Raw genomic sequence first — 22,425 nt, forward strand, 5'->3', positions numbered from 1 at the left:
GGAAAGTATTCAGACCCCTGGACTTTTTCCACATTGTTACGTTAGAGCCTTATTCTAAATAGGATTAAATTGTTTTTTTCCCCTCATCAATCTACACACAATACCCCATAATGACAAAGGAAAACAAATACCTTAAGTATTCAGACCCTTTGCTATGGGACTCGAAATTGAGTCTCAGGTGCATCCTGATTCCATTGATTATCCTTGATGTTTCTACAACTTGATTGACTATTAGGCCTAGCACACAGTCTGCGTTCCAATTCATCCCAAAGGTGTTTGATGGAATTGAGGTCAGGGCTCTGTGCAGGCCAGTCAAGTTCTTCCACACTGATCTCAACAAAACATTTCTGTATGGACCTCGGGGCACAAACTTTACAGTTGGCACTATGCATTCAGGCAGGTAGCGTTCTCCTGGCGTCCGCCAAACCCAGATTCATCCATCTGACTGCCAGATGGTGAAGCGTGATTCATCACTCCAGAGAACGCGTTTCCACTGCTCCAGAGTCCAATGGCGGCGAGCTTTACACCACTATAGCCGACGCTTGGCTTTGCGCATGGTGAACTTAGGCTTGTGTGCGGCTGCTCTGCCATGGAAACCCATTTCATGAAGCTCCTGACAAACAGTTCTTGTGCTGAAGTTGCTTCCAGAGGCAGTTTGGAACTTGGTAGTGTGTTGTAACCGAGGACAGACGATTTTTATGCTCGGTGGTCGTGTTCTGTGAGCTTGTGTGGCCTACCACTTCGCAGCTGAGCCATTGTTGCTCCTAGACGTTTCCACTTCACAATAACAGCACTTACAGTTGAACGGGCAGCTCTAGCAAAGCAGAAATTTGACGTACTGACTTGTTGGAAAGGTGGCACCTATGACGGTGGCAGATTGAAAGTCAATGAGCTTGTCAGTATGGCATTTATAATGCTAATGTTTGTCTATGGAGATTGCATGTCTGTGTGTTCAATTATATAAACCTGTCAGCAACGGGTGTGGCTGATATAGCCAAATCCACTATTTTGAAGGGGTGTCCACATACCTTTTTCTATATACACACACACATTACCAGTCAAAAGTTTGGACACACCTACTCATTCCAGGGTTTTTCTTTATTTTTACTATTTTCTACATTGTAGAATAATAGTGAAGACATCAAAACTATGAAAGAACACACATGGAATCATGTAGTAACCAAAAAAGTGTTAAACAAATCAAAATATATTATACATTTGAGATTCTTCAAAGTAGCCACCCTTTGCCTTGATGATAGCTTTGCACACTTTTGGCATTCTCTAAACTAGCTTCACATGGAATGCTTTTCCAACGGTCTTGAAGGAGTTCCCACATATGCTGAGCACTTGTTGGCTGCTTTTCCTTCACTCTGCAGTCTAACTCATCCCAAACCATCTCAATTGGGAAAGTATTCAGACCCCATGACTTTTTCCACATTTTGTTACAGCCTTTTTCTAAAATCAATCTACAGACAATACCCCATCATGACAAAGAAAAAACAGGTTTAGAAATTTTTGCTAATTTATAATATATATATTTTTTAAATGCCTGAAATAACACATTTACATAAGTATTCAGACCCTTTACTCAGTACTTGGTCGAAGTACCTTTGGCAGGGACTACAGCCCAGAGTCTTCGTGGGTATGACGCTACAAGCTTGGCACAGCTGTATTTGGGGAGTTTCTCCCATTCTTCTCTGCAGATCCTCTCAAGCTCTGTCAGGTTGAACGGGGAGCATCGCTGCACAGTTATTTTCAGGTCTCTCCAGAGATGTTCGATCGGGTTCAAGTCCAGGCTCTGGCTGGGCCACTCAAGGACATTCAGAGACTTGTCCCGAAGCCACTCATGCGTCGTCTTGGCTGTGTGCTTGGGATCGTTGTCCTGTTGGAAGGTGAACCTTTGCCCGAGTCTGAGGTCCTGAGCAGGTTTTCCATCAAGGATCTCTCTGTACTTTGCTCAGTTCAACTTTCCCTCGATCCTGATTAGTCTCCCAGTCCCTGAAAAACATCCCCACAGCATGATGCTGACAACATCATGCTTCACCATAGGGATGGTGCCAGGTTTCCTCCAGACATGACGTTTGGCATTCAGGTCAAAGAGTTCAATATTGGTTTCATCAGACCAGAGAACCTTGTTTGTCATGGTCTGAGAGTCTTTAGGTGCCTTTTGGCAAACGCCAAGCGTAAAGGCCTGATTGGTGGAGAGCTGCAGAGATGGTTGTCCTTCTGGAAGGTTCTACCATTTCAACAAAAGGTACATCGGAGCGCTGTCAGAGTGACCATCGGGTTCTTCGTCACCTCCCTGACCAAGGCCCTTCTCCCCCGATTGCTCAGTTTGGCAGCCAGCTCTAGGAAGAGTCTTGGTGGTTCCAAACTCCTTCCATATAAAAATGATGGAGGCCACTGTGTTCTTGGGAATCTTCAATGCTGCAGAAATGTTTTTGGTACCCTTCCCCAGATCGGTGCCTCGACACAATCCTGTCTCGGAGCTCTACGGACAATTCCTTCAACCTCGTGGCTTGGTTTTTGCTCTGACAAGCGCTGTCAACTGTGGGACCTCATATAGACAGGTGTGTGCCTTTCCAAATCATGTCAAATCAATTGAATTTACCACAGGGGGACTCCAATCAAGTTGTAGAAACTTCTCAAGGATGATCAATGGAAACAGGATGCACCTGAGCTCAATTTCGAGTCTCATAGCAAAGTGTCTGAATACTTACGTAAATAAGTTCTGTTTGTTATTAATAACAAATGTGAAAAAATCTCTTCACTTTTTCATTATGGGGTATTGTGTGTAGATTGATGAGGATTTTTTATTTTATTTAATCCATTTTTAGAATAAGGCTGTAACTTAACAAAATGTGGAAAAAGGGAAGGAGAAAGCCTGAATACTTTCTGAATGCACTGTATATACACTGCTCAAAAAAATAAAGGGAACACTTAAACAACACAATGTAACTCCAAGTCAATCACACTTCTGTGAAATCAAACTGTCCACTTAGGAAGCAACACTGATTGACAATAAATGTCACATGCTGTTGTGCAAATGGAATAGACAAAAGGTGGAAATTATAGGCAATTAGCAAGACACCCCCAATAAAGGAGTGATTCTGCAGGTGGTGACCACAGACCACTTCTCAGTTCCTATGCTTCCTGGCTGATGTTTTGGTCACTTTTGAATGCTGGCGGTGCTTTCACTCTAGTGGTGGCATGAGACGGAGTCTACAACCCACACAAGTGGCTCAGGTAGTGCAGCTCATCCAGGATGGCACATCAATGCGAGCTGTGGCAAGAAGGTCTGCTGTGTCTGTCAGCGTAGTGTCCAGAGCATGGAGGCGCTACCAGGAGACAGGCCAGTACATCAGGAGACGTGGAGGAGGCCGTAGGAGGGCAACAACCCAGCAGCAGGACCGCTACCTCCGCCTTTGTGCAAGGAGGAGCACTGCCAGAGCCCTGCAAAATGACCTCCAGCAGGCCACAAATGTGCATGTGTCTGCTCAAACGGTCAGAAACAGACTCCATGAGGGTGGTATGAGGGCCCGACGTCCACAGGTGGGGGTTGTGCTTACAGCCCAACACCGTGCAGGACATTTGGCATTTGCCAGAGAACACCAAGATTGGCAAATTCGCCACTGGCGCCCTGTGCTCTTCACAGATGAAAGCAGGTTCACACTGAGCACATGTGACAGACGTGACAGAGTCTGGAGACGCCGTGGAGAACGTTCTGCTGCCTGCAACATCCTCCAGCATGACCGGTTTGGCGGTGGGTCAGTCATGGTGTGGGGTGGCATTTCTTTGTGGGGCCGCACAGCCCTCCATGTGCTCGCCAGAGGTAGCCTGACTGCCATTAGGTACCGAGATGAGATCCTCAGAGCCCTTGTGAGACCATATGCTGACACATGCACATTTGTGGCCTGCTGGAGGTCATTTTGCAGGGCTCTGGCAGTGCTCCTCCTTGCACAAAGGCGGAGGTAGCGGTCCTACGGGTTGTTGCCCTCCTACGGCCTCCTCCACGTCTCCTGATGTACTGGCCTGTCTCCTGGTAGCGCCTCCATGCTCTGGACACTACGCTGACAGACACAGCAAACCTTCTTGCCACAGCTCGCATTGATGTGCCATCCTGGATGAGCTGCTCTACCTGAGCCACTTGTGTGGGTTGTAGACTCCGTCTCATGCTACCACTAGAGTGAAAGCACCGCCAGCATTCAAAAGTGACCAAAACATCAGCCAGGAAGCATAGGAACTGAGAAGTGGTCTGTGGTCACCACCTGCAGAATCACTCCTTTATTGAGGGTGTCTTGCTAATTGCCTATAATTTCCACCTTTTGTCTATTCCATTTGCACAACAGCATGTGAAATTTATTGTCAATCAGTGTTGCTTCCTAAGTGGACAGTTTGATTTCACAGAAGTGTGATTGACTTGGAGTTACATTGTGTTATTTAAGTGTTCCCTTTATTTTTTTGAGCAGTGTATTAACATTCAATATGTTTTCCACCTAGTCCTCCAAACAGGAGAGTGGGGTCTTGGGGCATAATACAAGAAAATATATAATATATATTTTAAGAAAAAGGTTTGTTAATGAGGGCCCATGGTTACAGAAACGTTGTAGGCCAGTCAGTGTCTGTCTGTATGTGTTACGTACCTTGAGAGACAGCATGGTACTGGCCAGGTTTGTTCTCTGGATTTCAGGCACATTGCTGGTGAGCATCTCGTCTCTGTAGGCTCTCTCTGTAAATAGCCGGTAGCATTTCCCAGGGCCGGTTCTTCCAGCCCTACCAGAACGCTGCTTAGCTTGGGCCTGAGAAATATAGTGAAAGCAATTAATTTAGATTGGATGTCAATGCTCTCGACTACACAAAGTACACTGTTGAGTGTGAAAAACCCAGCAGCGTTGCAATTCTTGACACAAAACGGTGCCCCTGGCACCTACTGCCATACCCCGTTCAAAGGCACTTAAATCTTTTGTCTTGCCCACTCACCCTCTGAATAGCAAACACACAATCCATGTCTCAATTGTCCCAAGGCTTAAAAATACTTATTTAACCCGTCTATCAACACTGATTGAAGTGGATTTAACAAAATAAATCAATAAGGGATCATAGCTTTCACATGGATTCACCTGGTCAGTCTGTCATAGAAAGAGCAGGTGTTTATAACGTTTTCAGTGTTCCTTCTCCATGTACGATAATGATATCTGCATACGTCTTATTCAACCTACCTGTGATATGGGGGTCACCACTAATTGGTCGACGCCAGTCTTGGAATTGTAGACATTCTGCTTCACAAAGCCTGGGTCCACCACATAGTAGATCCCATCAATAGTCAGAGACGTCTCAGCAATGTTAGTGGCAATGATTACCTGCAGAATCAAATAACACAAAATGATTAGGCTTAGTCCTACCTGATATCGGGCATGTGTGGCAGCAGGAGATTGTGTGTGTGTTTTTGGGACCGTTCTGGTTTGTGTTTGGGTGGGCACTTCTGATACCTTCCTGCTGCCGGGGGGAGCTGGGTCAAAGATACGGGTCTGCATCTCGCTTGGCAGCGCGGAGTAGACAGGTAGAATGATGAGTTCAGGCACTTCAGGTCCCAGAGACTTCATCCGTTCATACAAGATCTCACACGCTGTGTCAATCTCCTCCTGACCTGTCAGAAACACCAGGACATCACCTGCGAAAAAGGGGCGAGAGAGGACAATGAGTCACTGATGGCCGAATCCTTAACTACGGATGTCAATCAAGGAGTTCAGTCATTGCGGATGTATGCATTGTAACCGTGTTTGAACCGTACCTGGAGGCTCGGTCAGGTGGATCTGCATGACGGTGATGAGACTGGCGTCCAGGTAGTCCGTCTCAGGCTCTTTGCAGTAGAGCACCTCCACTGGGAAAGTACGTCCTGGGATGGTAAAGATGGGTGCCTCGAAGAAGTACTGGGAGAACTTGACGGCATCTAGCGTCGCTGAGGACACAATCAGCTTCATGTCTGGCCGTTTCTTCACTGTCTGAAATTGACAGAGAGAATTCAAAAGGAATTAACACACAGTCAAGGAAATATTTAGACTGTTCTGAACAAGACCCTGGTGTACCTTCTTGAGTAGACCAAAGAGCACATCAGTATGGATGGTCCTCTCGTGGGCCTCGTCAAGCATGATGATGGTGTACTGACCCATGTCCGGATCTATCAGACATTCCCTCTGCAGCATACCATGTGTCATGTACTTGATCACCGTCTCAGGACTGGTGCAGTCCTCAAAACGGATGGTGTAGCCCACCTGGTGTGGAAAAGAATTGAGAGGTGAGAGGTCCCTCAAGAAAGGAAGTCATTGTTTACAAGCAAATTATAAGGAATACCAAGGTAAAACTGCTCACTCACCTCCTGGCCCAGACAGCAACCGTACTCTTCAGAGACTCTCTTGGCCACGGACATGGCTGCCACACGACGGGGCTGAGTGCAGCCGATCTTCCCCCGAGTGGAGTAGCCCGACTCGGCCAGGTACTGGGTGATCTGGGTAGTTTTCCCAGAGCCAGTCTCTCCAACCACAATCAGGATCTGATTATCGTGGACAGCCTAATAATGGAAAAGAGAGGTGAACAAAGTCAGATAAAATGTATCATTGAAACTGTTGAAGTCATAATGAAGTAGGGTAACATTAGAAATAAAGCAATGTTGACAACTTTATTTCTCCCTATAGGGAAATTACTATTACAAACCTGTATGAGCTGCTCTTTGAGCTTGTAGATGGGCAGGCTCTCTCTCTGCTCCAGGATGGACATTGCTGTCTTCTTGCCATAAGAGGCCTGGTTGCCCCCAAAGGCATGTTTCTTCCACTCCGGGACGCCGTCTGGCATCATGCCGATTCCTCTCATGTTGGCTGCAATCTGCCTTCCATCAACTGTGTAAGAGAGAAGCGTCTTTAATTGAGATGAACTGGCATGATATTTAACCTCCACCCACTTCAGATGACTGGTGATCCAGACCCAGTCTAGGATCCTGGGAGGAACCTTTACACCCACACAGCCTCCCCTATAACCCTGGGCCATGGAGGACACGGCACACTACAGCAGGCCACTCTATCCAGCCTGTTAGGATGCTAAAGGAAACCAGACAACCATTGATGTAGTGCTGTTCTTGTCTATTAATGGTCGGTATTATGTCAAGTTTCATGTGAACCCCAGGAAGAGTAGCCGAGGAGGAACACTGGACCGGACTGTGCTTTACTATGTGGTAGTGACCTTGTGGAGGGCAGAAAGGAAAGCATGATAAACCACATGGTTGGAAAGCATACTGTATGTCTGGCATCCCTAATGCACTGTTTGTGTGTGGTCCAGGTCCTTACAGTCAGGCAAAGGGTCGACCCAGTGCTTGTTGAGGCCAATAGGTATGCAGTCCATCTCAGCCATTCGCTGAGCCTGCTTCACCTCCCTCCTCTCCTTAGCCAAAGCACTCTGCATCATGGCTGCCTGGGACAGCGAGCCGTCTGGATTCTGACAGAGGGAAACCGAGAGAACGGCATTTGTTCACACTACACGGGACAATAGAAAACAGTTAGGCCTAAAAAAAGGTAGGGTGAAAGTAGCGTAGTGCAGAGGAATATAAAACATACCTTAACAATCTTGACAGGGCTCATGTCCATACTCTGTTTAGTGTGTCCTCTCAGGAACGGAGGCTCCTCCTCCACTAGCTCAATCTCCAGGTCCTGATCTGAATGAAATAAAATTTGCAATTAGTACACTGCAGTCAATGTATGCTTTCTAGGAGTGTGCATCTTCACCTTTCAAAGACGGTTCGATACACATCTAGATACACGGGCTCCAATACGATACAGAAACGATACGTTGTAGTTTGAAGCGATCCAGTTTGATTAGGAGGAGGAAATTGATTGCATGAAGACATTCATTTTCCATTCGAAAATTAAAATCTGCTTCTGATGGAGCTCAGGAGCTGGGCTACTCTGAGCTAGAGCTTCTCTGAGCGGACTTCTCTGAGGGGACTTCTCTGAGGGGACTTCTCTGAGGGGACTTCTCTGAGGGGACTTCTCTGAGGGGACTTCTCTGAGGGGACTTCTCTGAGGGGACTTCTCTGAGCGAGTGTGTATGGAACAGCCTGGATGTGGACATGGTTGCCAGTTTCTACTATCTGGTCATGCTACAAAGGACAGAGGAATGTCTAAACCGTGAAACCGACATGGTTCTTATACCATAAAGCTACAAAAATGTTCATATTTGTTGTTGAAGAAATATTTTCCATTTCATGTCAATTCTTTCCTCCGCCACTAAATGGTAGGCAAATATCATCATGAGTCAATGTAATGTTCTTTCAGCATAATGTCACTGCAGGTTAGTATAATTTGCAGTCAATCACCTGCATTCTTATGCCACAAAGATCACAGCAGGTAATGGTCAGGCGATAAAATTCACTTTTATTGTCTAAGTTGTAGCAATTTGACTAATTAAACCATTCTATCCATACAATGGAGACTTGACTGTTGAATTTCTGTGAGTTAGTCCTGATTGTGTCCGTTGCTCTATAAGGTTAACATTATAGCCAAAGTTGCGCTTTCTAGTATGAGCAAATAGCTTACTGGGCAGTAGGCACTAGTGGGTGGGGAGATGAGGAAATGTGACAAACATGGCAAAACATTACCCGTTTAACATTACCCGTTTTACCCGAGTAAAAAAAACTTTTGCTACGGTGAGCGACTAATGAACAGACCCCAGGTTGTTTCATTGGTGGCTGATTCTATTCATCCATAGAAAAAAAAAAAATTGTCTGCCTCTTTAAATATATTATAATGTATCAATTTAATGTTCTTTTAAGCATAATATCACTGCAGGTATAATTCTCAGTCAATCACCTGCATTCTAAAGCCACAAAGACCGTTGACAAGGTTGAAAGGGGATACTGTTGAAATCCCCTTTTATCGCCTAAATTGTAGCAATTTTACTAAATTAACCCATTCTACCCACACAATGGAGACTTGATTTCACAGTTGATGGAAAGTTAGGTGTGTGCGTTATGGGTTATTTGTGAAAGCCTGTATGAGAATGCAGCATGGCTGTAGCTGCATACAGAACGGAATTTTCCCTGACTCAGAGAGAACACCCAGTCTTAAAATGGAACAGGTAGTAATGAGGACAGGAGAGTGTGTGTTCAAAGGACAGAGGTACGTCTAACCATAACTTTAAAGTGAAACCAACACGGTTCTTATACCAAAAAGCTGAAATATGTTGTTCTTGAAGTCGAACATCTCAAGTAAATGTTGTACAGAGTGAGCTTCTATTTTCCTCCTGCTCCAACAATGCAGTTGGGCTAACAAAAATGATTGCTGTCCTTTTTACAAAATGAGCTACCAACTTTGCCTATTCATGTAAAGATGACCATATACACCGACGGTTTAAAGTGGTAATCAGAATTTGGAACAAAAACAAAGTGTTCTCCCCACCCGTTTCAGTAAAAAAGCTGGAGAAATGTAACCACTCAAATTCACGGACAGAGCATTGGATGCAAGGACTGACCATCCATGATATCAAAACTATAGTTTTGATCTTGTTTTGAGGCTATATTGTGTTTGTTTACGCTTATTTTTTTTTCAAGCTTATATTTTGGGTTCTGATGGGGTACTAATGAGCCATTTATTTATAAGTTATATTCTTCAAGAATCAATTTTCTTAATCAAGAATTCATTTCATTAATCATCCTAAAATGGATGAAGCAACTGCAGACTGCACCTTTAAGGCAACACTACCAAAAGCTATTTCTGATGGTGAACCTGAGCAATCTAAATCAAATCAAAATGACGTAAATCCCAAAATCAGCAGGTAGATCAGAGAGAGGCCTACCTTTTGTTGGACAGCGCGCACTCTGCGCAAAGTTGTACAGAGCTACTGATAGGCATTGAGGTTGCTCGGCATGCATTGACTTGTAGATCAACGACTGTCATACGCAGTTACAGTTGCAAGTGAAAGTCTACTTCCTTTGCACAGTATTCACATTTTTGCGGGCTTAAAATTCAATCTAAAAAAGGGATTATAATTCGCCCCCCCCCCCCCCCCCCCCCCCCGAACAATCTACACATTTTCAAAGTGAAAGAAAAGTTATAGAACCTAAAAATGTTAAATGTCTGGATTGCGTATGTTTTCGTACCCCAGAGTTAATACTTGGTGGAAGCACTTTTGGCAGCCATTACAGCGGAGAATAATTTTTTAAAGATTCTACCTACTTTGCACAACTCTTAGGGCAACATACAGTGGCTTCAGAAAGTGTTCATACCCCTTAAATTTGTCCACATTTTGTGTTGAATTTAAAATGGAATATATTTCAAAAAAATTCACTGGCCTACACACAATACCCCATAATGTCAAAGTGGAATTATGTTGAGACATTTTTACAAATTAATTTAAAAAATGAAAAGCTGAAATATCTTGAGTAAATAAGCATTCGACCCCTTTGTTATGGCAAGCTTAAATAAGTTCAGGTGTAAACATTTGCTTAACAAGTCACATAATACGCTGCATGGACTTTGTGTACAATAATATTGTGTAACATGATTTTTGAATGACTACCTCATCTCTGTACCCCACACATACTGTAAGGTCTGTAAGGTCCCTCAGTCGAGCAGTGAATTTCAAACAGAGACCAGGGAGGTTTTCCAATGCCTCACAAAGAAGGGCACCTATTGGTAGATGTGTAAAAATAAAAAAAGCAGACATTGACTATCCTTTTGAGCATGGTGAAGATATTAATTACACTTTGAATGGTGTATCAATACACCCAGTCACTACAAAGATACAGGTGTCCTTCCTAACTCTGGAAAACGGTTAAAGAACTTGGAGAATAAACCCTCCTCGTCACAGCTGCCCATGTACCTTAATGTTGATGATGTGGTTGTAACTGACAAGGAGCACATGGCTGAGCTCTTCAATCACCACTTCATTAAGTCAGGATTCCTATTTGACTCTGCCATGCCTCCTTGCCCGTCCAACATTTCCTCATCTCCCACCCTTTCTAATGCGACTAGCCCCGATGCTCCTCCCTCTTTTTCCCCTGCCCCTTCTGATAAGTTTCTCCCTATAGGTAGTCACTGATTCCGAGGTGCTAAAAAAAAGGAGCTCCTTACACTTGACCCCCCCAAAAAATCTGGGTCAGATGGTTTAGATCCTTTCTTCTTTAAGGTTGCTGAGCCTATCCTCACCAAGCCCATCTCTTTTTAACCTGTCTCTCCTCTCTGGGGAGGTTCCCATTGCTTGGAAGGCAGCAATGGTGTGTCCTTTATTTAAAGGGGGAGATCAAGCTGATCCTAACTGTTATAGGCAAATTTCTATTTTGCCGTGCTTATCTAAAGTGTTGGAAAAACTTGTCAATAATCAACCGACTGGCTTTCTTGATGTCTATAGTATTCTCTCTAGTATGCAATCTGGTTTCCGCTCAGGTTATGGATGTGCCACTGCAACCTTAAAGGTCCTAAATGATGTCACAATTGCCCTTGATTCAAAGTAATGTTGTTCTGCTATTTTTATTGACTTGGCCAAAGCTTTTGATACGGTAGACCATTCCATTCTTGTGGGCCGGCTAAGGAGTATTGGTGTATCTGAGGGGTCTTTGGAATGGTTTGCTAATTACCTCTCTCAAAGAGTGCAGTGTATTAAGTCAGAACATCTGCTGTCTAAGCCACTGGAGTACCCCAAGGCTCGATCCTAGGCCCCACTCTCTTCTCAATTTACATCACCAACATAGCTCAGGCAGTAGGAAGCGCTCTCATCCATTTATATGCAGATGATACAGTCTTACTCAGCTGGACCCTCCCCAGATTTTGTGTTAAACACTCTTTCTCTGCCCTTAACCTTGTTCTGAACACCTCCAAAACAAAGTTAATGTGGTTTGGAAAGAAGAATGCCACTCTACCCAAAGGTGTGATTACTACCTCTGAGGGTTTAGAGCTTGAGGTAGTCACCTCATTCAAGTACTTGGGAGTATGGCTAGACGGTACACTGTCCTTCTCTCAGCACATATCAAAGCTGCAGGCTAAAGTTAAATCTAGACTTGGTTTCCTCTATCGTAATCGCTCCTCTTTCACCCCAGCTGCCAAACTAACCCCGATTCATATGACCATCCTACCCATGCTAGATTACAGAGATGGAATTTGTAGATCTGCAGGTAAGGGTGCTCTCGAGCGGCTAGATCTTCTTCACCATTCGGCCATGAGATTTGCCACCAATGCTCCTTATAGGACACATCACTGCACTCTATACTCCACTGTAAACTGGTCATTTCTGTATACCCATCGCAAGATCCGCTGGTTGATGCTTATTTATAAAACCCTCTAACGCCTCAATCCCCCCTATCTGAAATACCTATTGCAGCCCTCATCCTCCACATCAAATCAAACTTTATTTGTCACATGCTCCGAATACAACATGTGTAGACCTTATTGTGAAAAGCTTACTTACAAGTAGGGCTGCAAAGGGTCGGAAAAGTTCTGGTAATTTTCCCCGGAAATTTTCCATGGGAAGTTACGCCCAGGAATTTTGGAAATGTTGCTTAAATTCATCAAAAAATGTGGCTTATAACAGTGAACCTTTTTTGTGGGATACACGTAAGGCAATTCTAGGTCTTGTGGCATATTTTGGTTAAACTATCCCCAATTCAATGGAATTGCAACCCTCTACATGCACAGTGCACTCTTCCATCACATGTACAGCTGATTCTCAAGATCTTGCACACTGAGATGCTATTGAGCCCACACTACGACACTGTCTGAGCCATGGACTACATGCTTTCTGGTAAATTTATATTACAATACTGGCTGGGTATATTTTATATTTTATATGACATACATGATATACATATATATGACATACATGATTTTTTGTTAACTAGTAAATAGTAGCACACAGCAAAGTCCGTTTAAATCATTTATAACTTGTTAACAATTTCGGCTAGTTAGTTATTGCTACCATGTGGGTTTTAGCTTGCTAGAGCCTGCTAACTGAGGAGTGTTAATTCACCTGTTTCCATACATGTTTCATTTTAAAACATGTATCTTACAAAGGAGTTGTTTAATCTAACTGCTTAACTATTTATCTGTACAAGGAATTGTATTTGTTTTTTTACTCATTTTTTCTCATCTTTACAGGAAAATGCGACGGGCATTATCTGATGTGTGGAGACATTTCACTGCAGCTAATGTAGAAGGAAAAGCTGTGTACATTTGCAAATACTGTGCCAAATCATGTGAAGAATGCAACAAAGATGCAGAATCATCTGTCCAAGTGCATAAAGTTCCCTCAGCGCTCACAACAAGCAACCTCTGACAAAAGTCCCTCTACTTCTATTCGAGGTGAAAATGATGAATCAGACACCTTATCGATAGCAACAGCTCATGGTCCTCCTGGAATCAGAAGTTTTTTTTGACTCAATGGAGGAACCTAGTCAGAGAAATGCTGATGAATGTCTTGCTCGAGCAGTGTATGCAACTGTTTCACCTCTGATGCTCACAGGCAATGTGTATTGGCAGAGACTTCTGAATGTTCCTCCCCCAGAATACACCCCTCCAACCAGACATGCTTTATCTACTCATTTGCTGGATGTAGAGTTCAACAGAATTCAAGTGAAGGTCAAGCAAATCATATAGAAAGCAGACTGCATTGCAATCATCTCTGATGGGTGGTCGAATGTTCGTGGGCAAGGAATAATTAACTACATAATCTCCACCTCTGAACCAATATTCTACAAGAGCACAGACACAAGGGACAACAGACACACTCATTGCATCAATGACCTTGGACCACAGAAGGTATTTCCACTGGTGACAGACAATGCTGCAAACGTAAAGGCTGCTTGGTCTAAAGAGTCCTACCCTCACATCACACCCTTTGGCTGTGCTGCTCATGCATTGAATCTGCTCCTCAAGGACATCATGGCACTGAAAACAATGGATACAATCTACAAGAGAGCCAAGGAAATGGTTAGGTATGTGAAGGGTCATCAAGTTATAGCAGCAATCTACCTCACCAAGCAAAGTGAGAAGAATAAGAGCACCACATTGAAGCTAACCAGCAACACCTGTTTGGGGTGGTGTTGTCATCATGTTTTACAGTCTCCTGGAGGGGAAGGAGTCTCTCCAAGAAATGGCCATATCACAGTCTTCTGATATGGACAGCCCCATCGAGAGGATCCTCCTGGATTATGTATTTTGGGAGAGAGTGGTAAGCAGCCTGAAACCTACAGCAGTAGCCATTGTACGGATTGAGGGAGACAATGCCATCCTGTCTGATGTTCAGACTCTGCTTGCAGATGTAAGAGAAGAAATCCGTACTACCCTGCACACTTCACTGTTGCTCCAAGCAGAGGAAACTGCAGTTTTGAAATACATCAAAAATCGTGAAGACTTCTGCCTGAAGCCCATACACGCCGCAGCGTACATGTTGGACCCCAAGTATACTGCAAGAGCATCCTGTCTGGTGCAGAGATCAACAAGGCCTATGGTGTCATCACTACCGTGTCTCGCCACCTTGACCTGGATGAGGGCATGGTTCTTGGCAGTCTGGCGAAGTACACTTCCAAGCAAGGGCTTTGGGATAGAGATACATGGCAGTCATGCCAACATATCTCATCAACCACCTGGTGGAAGGGACTTTGTGGATCTGAGGCTCTTTCCCCTGTTGCCTCCATCATCCTCCAAATCCCACCAACATCAGCCACCTCAGAGCACAACTAGTCCTTGTTTGGGAACACGCACACCAAAGCATGCAACAGGCTGACCAATACAAGGGTTGAAAAATTGGTAGCCATCCGGGCAAATTTGAGGCTTTTTGAGCCTGACAACGAGCCATCCTCAACAAGGTTGGAAAGTGAAAGTGAAGATGAGGCCTCAGAGTCTGATGTTCAAGAGGTGGACATTGAGGAGGTCCAGAGAGAAGACATGGAAGCCTGAGAGGAAGACAACCAAAGCTTTAGTTTCTAGACTATCATTTTACAGATGTATGTTGACATTTTTTGGGGGGAGATGCGATTGATCATTGGGGATCATTCAATATTCTCTTTTGTTGTTCAGTGAAATCATCCCATGTGAAGAGTCAACTAATTTAACTAAAGTTCAATTCGTAACTAAATTACTAAGTTATTTTTATTTCTATTGGAAGGATTTAATCATTTGCAATTATGTCTAACTTATGATAAGGTAAACGGTTTATGTTTCTGTCTCCATATGATATGGTAAATATAACCAATGCAAAAAACATCTACATTTAAATGGTATCAATATTAATTTGCATATATTTCCGTTAATTACCATATATTGCCGTTAATTCCCACGGAACGTTTCCACCTCTGAATATTACCCAAAATGTGCAACCCTGCTTACAAGCCCTTAACTATTTCTTGAACTGGGTTACTCCTCTTTTCAGTTTGCTGCAGCTAGCGACTGGAACGAGCTGCAAAAAAAAAACCTCAAACCTGGACAGTTATCTCCATCTCTTCATTCAAAGACTCAATCATGGACACTCTTACTGACAGTTGTGGCTGCTTCGTGTGATGTATTGTTGTCTCTATCTTCTTGCCTTTGCGCTGTTGTCTGTGCCCAATAATGTTTGTGCCATATTTTGTGCTGCTGCCATGTTGTGTTGCTACCATGCTGTGTTTTCATGTGTTGCTGTCTTAGGTCTCTCTTTATGTAGTGTTGTCTCTCTTATCCTGATGTGTTTTTTTCCTATATATATTTTTTAAAATCCCAGGCCCCCGTCCCCGCAGGATGCCTTCAGCTTTTTGGTAGGCCATCAATGTAAATAAGAATTTGTTCTTAACTGACTTGCCTAGTTAAATAAAGGTTAAATAAAATAAATAACTTAGTTGCGGGAGAGAAAGGAAACCGCTCAGGGATTTCAGCATGAAGCCAATTGAAACAGTTACAGAGTTTAATGGCTGTGATCGAAGAAAACTGAGGATGGATCACAACATTGTAGTTACTAACCTAATTGATAGAATGAAAAGAAGGAAGCCTATACATAATACAAATATTCCAAAACATGCATCCTGTTTGCAACAAGGCACTAAAGTAATATTGCAAATAATGTGGCAATGCAATTAACTTTTTGTCCTGATTACAAAGTGTTATGTTTGGGGCAAATCCAATACAACACATTACTGAGTACCACTCTCCATATTTTCAAGCATAGTGGTGGCTGCATCATGTTATGGGTATGCTTGTGATCGTTAAGGACTGAGGAGTTATTTTCAAAATAAAAAAAGTAACGGAATGGAGCTAAGCACAGACAAAATCCTAAAGGTATATCTGGTTCAGTCTGCTTTCCACCAGACACTGGGTTATGAATTCACCTTTCAGCAGAACAATAATCTAAAACACAAGGTCAACTCTACACTGCAGTTGCTTACTAAGAAGACAGTGAATGTTCCTGAGTGGCCGAGTTACAGTTTGTACTTAAATTTGCTTGAAGATGTATGGCAAGACTTGAAAATGGTTGTCTAGAATTGATCAACAATCAATTTGAAAGCGCTTGAAGAATTTAGAAAATATATTTTTTTTTAAATAAAAAAATACATTTAAAAAAAATATATATATATATAAAATAATAATAAAAAAATATATATATATATATATATATATTTTTTTAAATTGTTTTTTTATTTTATTAGTAATATTTTTTTTTATAAATCGGCAAATGTTACACAATCCAGGTGTGGAAAGCTCTTAGACTTACCCAGAAAGACTCACAGCTGTAATCTCTGCCAAAGGTGCTTCTACAAAGTATTGACTCAGGGGTGTGAATCAGTGGAAGCTCCTCAGAGGAGGAAGGGGAGGATCATCCTCCTCAGTGAATTTCATAAAAATAAAAATAGTGAAAGTTATAAAAAGTTATCAATTTTAGATAAAAGTATACTAAATTTAGTCACGTGACCAATAATTTATTAAAACACACTGTTTTGCAATGAAGGTCTACAGTACAAAATGTGGTGAATAGTTGACTCAAAGAGAGAGAAAGACAATAGTTGAACAGTTTTGAACAAATTAATTTCTTAAAAAATGAAGGAGAAGCAAGAGAGAGAGCTAGCTATATATTTTGGGGGGGGGGGGGTTTCTTTTTGACTTTCACTTACTTAGCTAGCTAGTTTAGCCAACCCAAACAGAGAGGGATGCCATGTTAGCTATGGCTATCCAAAGTAAGCTTTTGGTTTTATTAATTTATTGCCTCCGGAGCCCGCCGGAGTAACTGCTAAACTGCTTGCTAACTGTACAATGTACTGCATGATTGTAGCGAGTATACTAATGCATTAGTTCTAGTAGCTATGTTGACTGACGTCAGCTAATACGGTGACAACGATGTAAGCTGTGTGTAGTGGTTAGTGGTTATGATATGAAGGTTTGGCTTGGAAAGTTTTTTTCGCCTGTTCACAGACAGCTGATGTGTAGTGCACTGAAGCGAAGGGAAAAGGTGAGAGGAGAGCATGTAGATGCAAGAAGGAATTAACGAGCAAAGTGATCATGCTGTTTGTATGTGGCTAGTATGAAAGTGAACTGTGTTTGCGTGTGATCAGGAGTGTATTCATTCGGGCAATTTTGTTGAAAAATGTTTCTTTAACGGAAGCAAACTGACAAAATGGGGATAAACATACCTGAATTTGTCCAATAGAAACTCAAATTTAAAACTGTTGGGCTAATGATTACACCCTAGATCAGCTAGATGCAGTGAAGAGTGTGCAAGGCGGTATTGAATATGTCACCATCTGTCACTTTGATTAGGCTACTCAAACGTTTCTCTCGACCTGTGTATCTACGTTGAAAACTTTCATTCATAGGATAGGTTGGCGCAACATGATGGGTATAGGGAAAATGTGAGTATCATGTAATAACCTAAACCAATTGATGTTACACTGAGCAGGGTGAATGGAATATGAATGACAGTCATCCAATAGGCTGTAATAGAAATAAGGCCATGCACCCCAAAAAATAATCGTCTTCCCTCATCTTAAACGGCACCGACCGCCACTGGTGTGTAAATGGGACATTTTCAAAAAACATGTTTTTACTTTGTCATTATTGGGCGATTATGTATTTTATCGATTTAGAATTTAGGCTGTAACAACAAAATGTGCAACAGTCAAGGGTGAATCATTTCTGAAGGCACTGTTAATCCATTGCTTTTGTCAAAATTGCTCATGCACTACATTTGGTAAGGAATAATTGATAGTCAGCAAAATTCAAACCTTCTCTGATTTTCAAGGAAATTTATGACAGGACTGAGACTGGACCACTCAAAACCTCTTGAAAAGCCATTCAAGTGTGTTTTTGGCATTAAAATGTGTCTAAATTGTTCAGCTGAAAAATATAACTATCCCAGGATTAGGTTTTCAGAAGACTGAGGTGATTTCTCCTCTACATTTTTACCTGAGCTTTCATATTTATTTTGATCCTGAAAAACTCCCCAGGCCCTGCTGGTGACAAGCATACCTATAACATAATGCTGCCTCTACAATACCTAAAAATAGAGAGGGTTTCATTCTGTGTTGTATTGGATTTGACCCAAATCTTTAATTTTGGCAATTTTTATTTATTTTATTTGCGGTGTTGTCTTGCAGTATTAATAGCACTGAGCGACTAGTGCTTTTTGAGGTCAGTGCGATTATAAAAACACTCACGGTTTTCGATTTCGGTTTCGATTATTTGGGTTGAATACTTGTAACACAGAATAAAACAATTAATAAAAGTCCCATAAAGGTAGTGACTGCCCGTTACTGCTGATCACTTATTAACCATCATTTATTCACATTACTTAAATAAAATATTTAAATTGTTGTGTATATTACATTTGTTTTGATGACTTAATCATTTAATTCCAAGTCCTCTCATTTCTAGAGCTACTGCCTATCCTGTCTGACAAAATCACTATTTCGTAGTTCTTCAAAGTAAATAAGGCATACTTTTATGACTGCTGAATATCAACAGCTGCTCTCTAAATCCCCTCACGATCGCGCCTTCTTTTCTCTTCCGTAGCAGGCATAAAAGAAACAGAACGGACAAGTAGATGAGCAATGGATTATGGTCCTAGTTAATTACCACGTTTTATGCGCTAAACTATGTAGAATATTGGCCTGTTGGAAACTACATCATCACACAGTTCAGGCTGGATCTGATTTATCTGTAGAGAATCCAAAGAGAGTACAGTATGAAGACAGGCTGAAACTGCGTCTCCAATAGATCACACATGTAGGCGATGTCATGGCGACGTTGGCTAGCTAAGCTCATGCGTAGAAATATGACATCTGGTCACGCCGAACTGAGCATGTGCAGGCCGTCAAATCAAAGGCACTCCTTCGATATAAAGTTGTTTTTTGACGGAATTGAAAACGTGTCAGTTTGTCACGACCACGAGGTTGGAGTAATAACATGTTCAACTACTTAAGACATTGGTTCGAATCTAGGTTGTGCCTTTAGATTTCGAGAAAATTAACAACTAAGGAAGAATATTTCACTTCACTCATTGACAAAACCCAAACCCCAGCCTGGTCTTCTTGATCTGCTTCACAAGCTTTTCCGGAAGTCTCACGATGTTGCGCCTCTGGGTTTAGAAACTCTGTGGAGAAACTTTGCAATGTGCGCATTGAGCTCATGGAAAAAAACTGAACGAAATGGAATTCAAATAATTGAACCGACGTCGGTCATTTAGTTGTTTAAAAAACACAAAATAACAGAAATGTTTGCTAGTCGCTGAGCCCTAAGTATTACTTAACGGCCTTATCGCAAACAGAATGGGGGATTTTAAGTGTATTTTTTAACACAGGCTTCCTTCTTTTACATTTTTCATACAAGCCAGTAATATGGAGTGAATGCAATGTTGTTGATCTTCCGTATTTACAATTATTGTAGTGGCAGCATCATGTTATGGGTATGCTGGTCACCGGCAGGGACTAGGGAGTTTGTCAAAAACGTACACAGTTTGGGGACACACCCCAAAAGATGAGAAGTGTTTTCATAAGGTAGAAAGAAAGTACAATTAGTGAAAACGTTAGTGAACCGGCGGTTGTAACTTTGAATAGATTTTCATACTGATTCATGCTACATTTGGATTGTTTTTGACCGATGCATCTTAAACAATTAAACCAGATTCCGATCTGTATCCATGAATCATTACACACCTAATGCTTTCAGTAGATCACTGCACCCCCCCCCCCCAAAAAAAACATGCTAAAATGTTACCTTCTTCATCATCAATTTTTGGGAGGATACCCGTCTCCTCGTCAAAGTCAGGGAACTCCTCTTTAGAAAGAACATTAGCAGCAATCATCTGAGGACAGGGGAAAAAAACATGTATAGATCAACATAACACTAATAAAATGAGCCAAGATGTCTTGATGAACCCTACATGTGTACACATACCTGGTTGATCTCCCACTTCTCGAGGTCAGATATCTTGGTCAGTCTCTTGCGCTCCAGTGTGTCATCCTCCAACTCAGGGGCGTGGCCCAGGTTGAGGTCGGTTGGGCGGTCGGGGTTCCTCATGATTTTCTCCTCCCCACCATCGGGGCCCAGGTTCCTCCTCCTGTTGGGGTTCAGGTCCTCCCCTGTTTCCTGGTCTACATCCTGGCAACCAAGAGTAGAGTATAAGTTTCAGTTATAATTTAATTTAGCTTCATGTCCTTCATTATGCTTACCAAAGGGCAGTAGGCTTTGAATTCATTCCTGCTCTGTGTTGCTGTCTTACCTTCATGCTGAGACTGGTCTTGGAGCCAGTGAAGGACAGAACCTTGATCTTGACTCGTTGACCTTTCTGGACCACATCAGCCACGTTGGCAACACGTCCCTCTTTGCGTAACTCAGAGATGTGCACCAACCCCTCCCAGCGTTTCCTATAATGAAAAACAAAAAAGGTTTTCAACATCGGGTTTTCAAAACATTGGATCACCGTAAGAGACAGAACGTGTTGGATACATACATCGATTATTTTCCAATTCTCTTTACTGACCTCAGTCCCTCCAGTTGCACGAAGCAGCCAAACTGCAGGATGCTGGTGACTTTGCCGTTGAATATGTCCCCTACAGCAGGCTCTTCTGGTGGGGGCCGGTCCACGTGTTTGTCCTTATAGCGGTCAGAACCAACCTCAAAATCTCGATCCCTGGTGGGGCTCGGACTGCGATCACTCCAGCGGGAAACACGTTTTCGACCGCGTTTGAAGTCTCTGTCCCTCTCACGGTCACAAGACGGAGAGCGTGAGCGTCTCTTCCTGTCTCGGCTCCGACTTCTGCTTCGCTGCCTTTTGTTGTCCAACCTAAAACAAGAGCCATATAAATTTAAAAAAATACCTATTTTTCATCCAATTCAGGGTTTTGCTATTCATAGCGCACCAGTAAAACTTTGTTGCAAACCCTGTGAATTATCAAAATGTCCTTACCTGCTCGTTGAGTTTGTTCCACTGACACTGGGCATGAACATCTCCAATTCTTTCATGGCAGCATCTGCTACCCTCACATCATCTTCTTCGAGCGGAATCTGTGGGTGTTGTTAGAGAGCATTGGTCTACTGACAACCATATGCTGTGTGTGGGGAGTGGGACGTAATAGCAGTGTCTTGTTTAATCGTACTTGTTTAGCCACTATGTATGTACTCATTTCTGAGAGACTTACGGGAGCTGGATTGTCTGGCCTGCACAATCCAGGAAACATCTCCTTCAGTTTGTCCTTCTCACTCTGTTTGACCACAGGCTCAGAGGCTACCGCCATAAAATTAAAGAGATTCAGTATGACATTTTGAAATAGTTCAAATAATCAGATGCAGTGTATCAAATTGTATACCAGCATTGTATAAATCATACTTGAATGTCAGACATCAGCTGCATTCGACACTAACCAGAGTTATATACAGAAATATGATCAACTAACCTTTGCTCGCAGATTCTTTTGACGGCCGCATAGTTTGAATAAGTCTGAGCAAATTGCTGATGAGAGAATCCTATGAAAGAGTGAAAGTGGATTCAAAACCAGAAAGTGCATTGAATGGCGGGCTAATTTTAAACATATCAAACAGCTACATCACACTATAAGACTTACTGTGAAGTCTGCTCCATTTTTCAGCAGAAGTGATTTGAAGCCATCAAATGTCGGTTTCTTTTCAGCAAGGCAGATGACAAACTCAGCTAAAAAGAGAAAGCAAGAATAATGAACTTCAGAAGAGGGGAAAAATGGTAGCCTACTATATTCTCTTAAGATAACTAACGTTATGCCTCTAAAATAAATAACTGATTAGCAGCAAGTTCTTTTTTCTTGTTTTGCCAAGAATGCTCACATGAAACTAAACTAGCTAGCTTTTATGGAACTCAGGGAAATGTCAAATACTTAAACATGTTATGGGGTCCACACCACCCACCACACTTTCAAGGCAAAGTAACCATCTCCTGTACAATAGATAACGTTATGAC

The 22,425-nt window shown here is 42.5% G+C and overlaps 1 protein-coding gene across 4 annotated transcripts in view; it reads right to left on the reverse strand.

Moving 5' to 3' along the window:
• The window catches only part of LOC120029884 (ATP-dependent RNA helicase DHX8), a 34,715-nt gene that overhangs the window by 11,959 nt on the left and 331 nt on the right, over positions 1-22,425 (reverse strand). For 3 of the 4 annotated variants that reach the window (XM_038975189.1, XM_038975190.1, XM_038975191.1), the window contains exons 2-18: positions 22,058-22,143; positions 21,890-21,959; positions 21,635-21,720; positions 21,403-21,500; positions 20,977-21,279; positions 20,716-20,860; positions 20,391-20,594; positions 20,211-20,298; positions 7,605-7,702; positions 7,338-7,485; positions 6,712-6,893; positions 6,374-6,568; positions 6,087-6,272; positions 5,792-6,002; positions 5,490-5,671; positions 5,220-5,360; positions 4,644-4,799 (exon numbers count right to left, since the gene is read on the reverse strand). In XM_038975189.1, the coding sequence (XP_038831117.1) occupies positions 4,644-4,799; positions 5,220-5,360; positions 5,490-5,671; positions 5,792-6,002; positions 6,087-6,272; positions 6,374-6,568; positions 6,712-6,893; positions 7,338-7,485; positions 7,605-7,702; positions 20,211-20,298; positions 20,391-20,594; positions 20,716-20,860; positions 20,977-21,279; positions 21,403-21,500; positions 21,635-21,720; positions 21,890-21,959; positions 22,058-22,143 (2,579 nt within the window). Of the gene's footprint in view, positions 1-4,643; positions 4,800-5,219; positions 5,361-5,489; positions 5,672-5,791; positions 6,003-6,086; positions 6,273-6,373; positions 6,569-6,711; positions 6,894-7,337; positions 7,486-7,604; positions 7,703-16,716; positions 16,766-20,210; positions 20,299-20,390; positions 20,595-20,715; positions 20,861-20,976; positions 21,280-21,402; positions 21,501-21,634; positions 21,721-21,889; positions 21,960-22,057; positions 22,144-22,425 lie in introns of those variants that run through there. The other variant, XM_038975192.1, reaches the window with a different exon arrangement.

The sequence above is a fragment of the Salvelinus namaycush genome, chromosome 35 (genome assembly GCF_016432855.1).
Source record: "Salvelinus namaycush isolate Seneca chromosome 35, SaNama_1.0, whole genome shotgun sequence".
Lineage (NCBI taxonomy): Eukaryota > Metazoa > Chordata > Actinopteri > Salmoniformes > Salmonidae > Salvelinus > Salvelinus namaycush.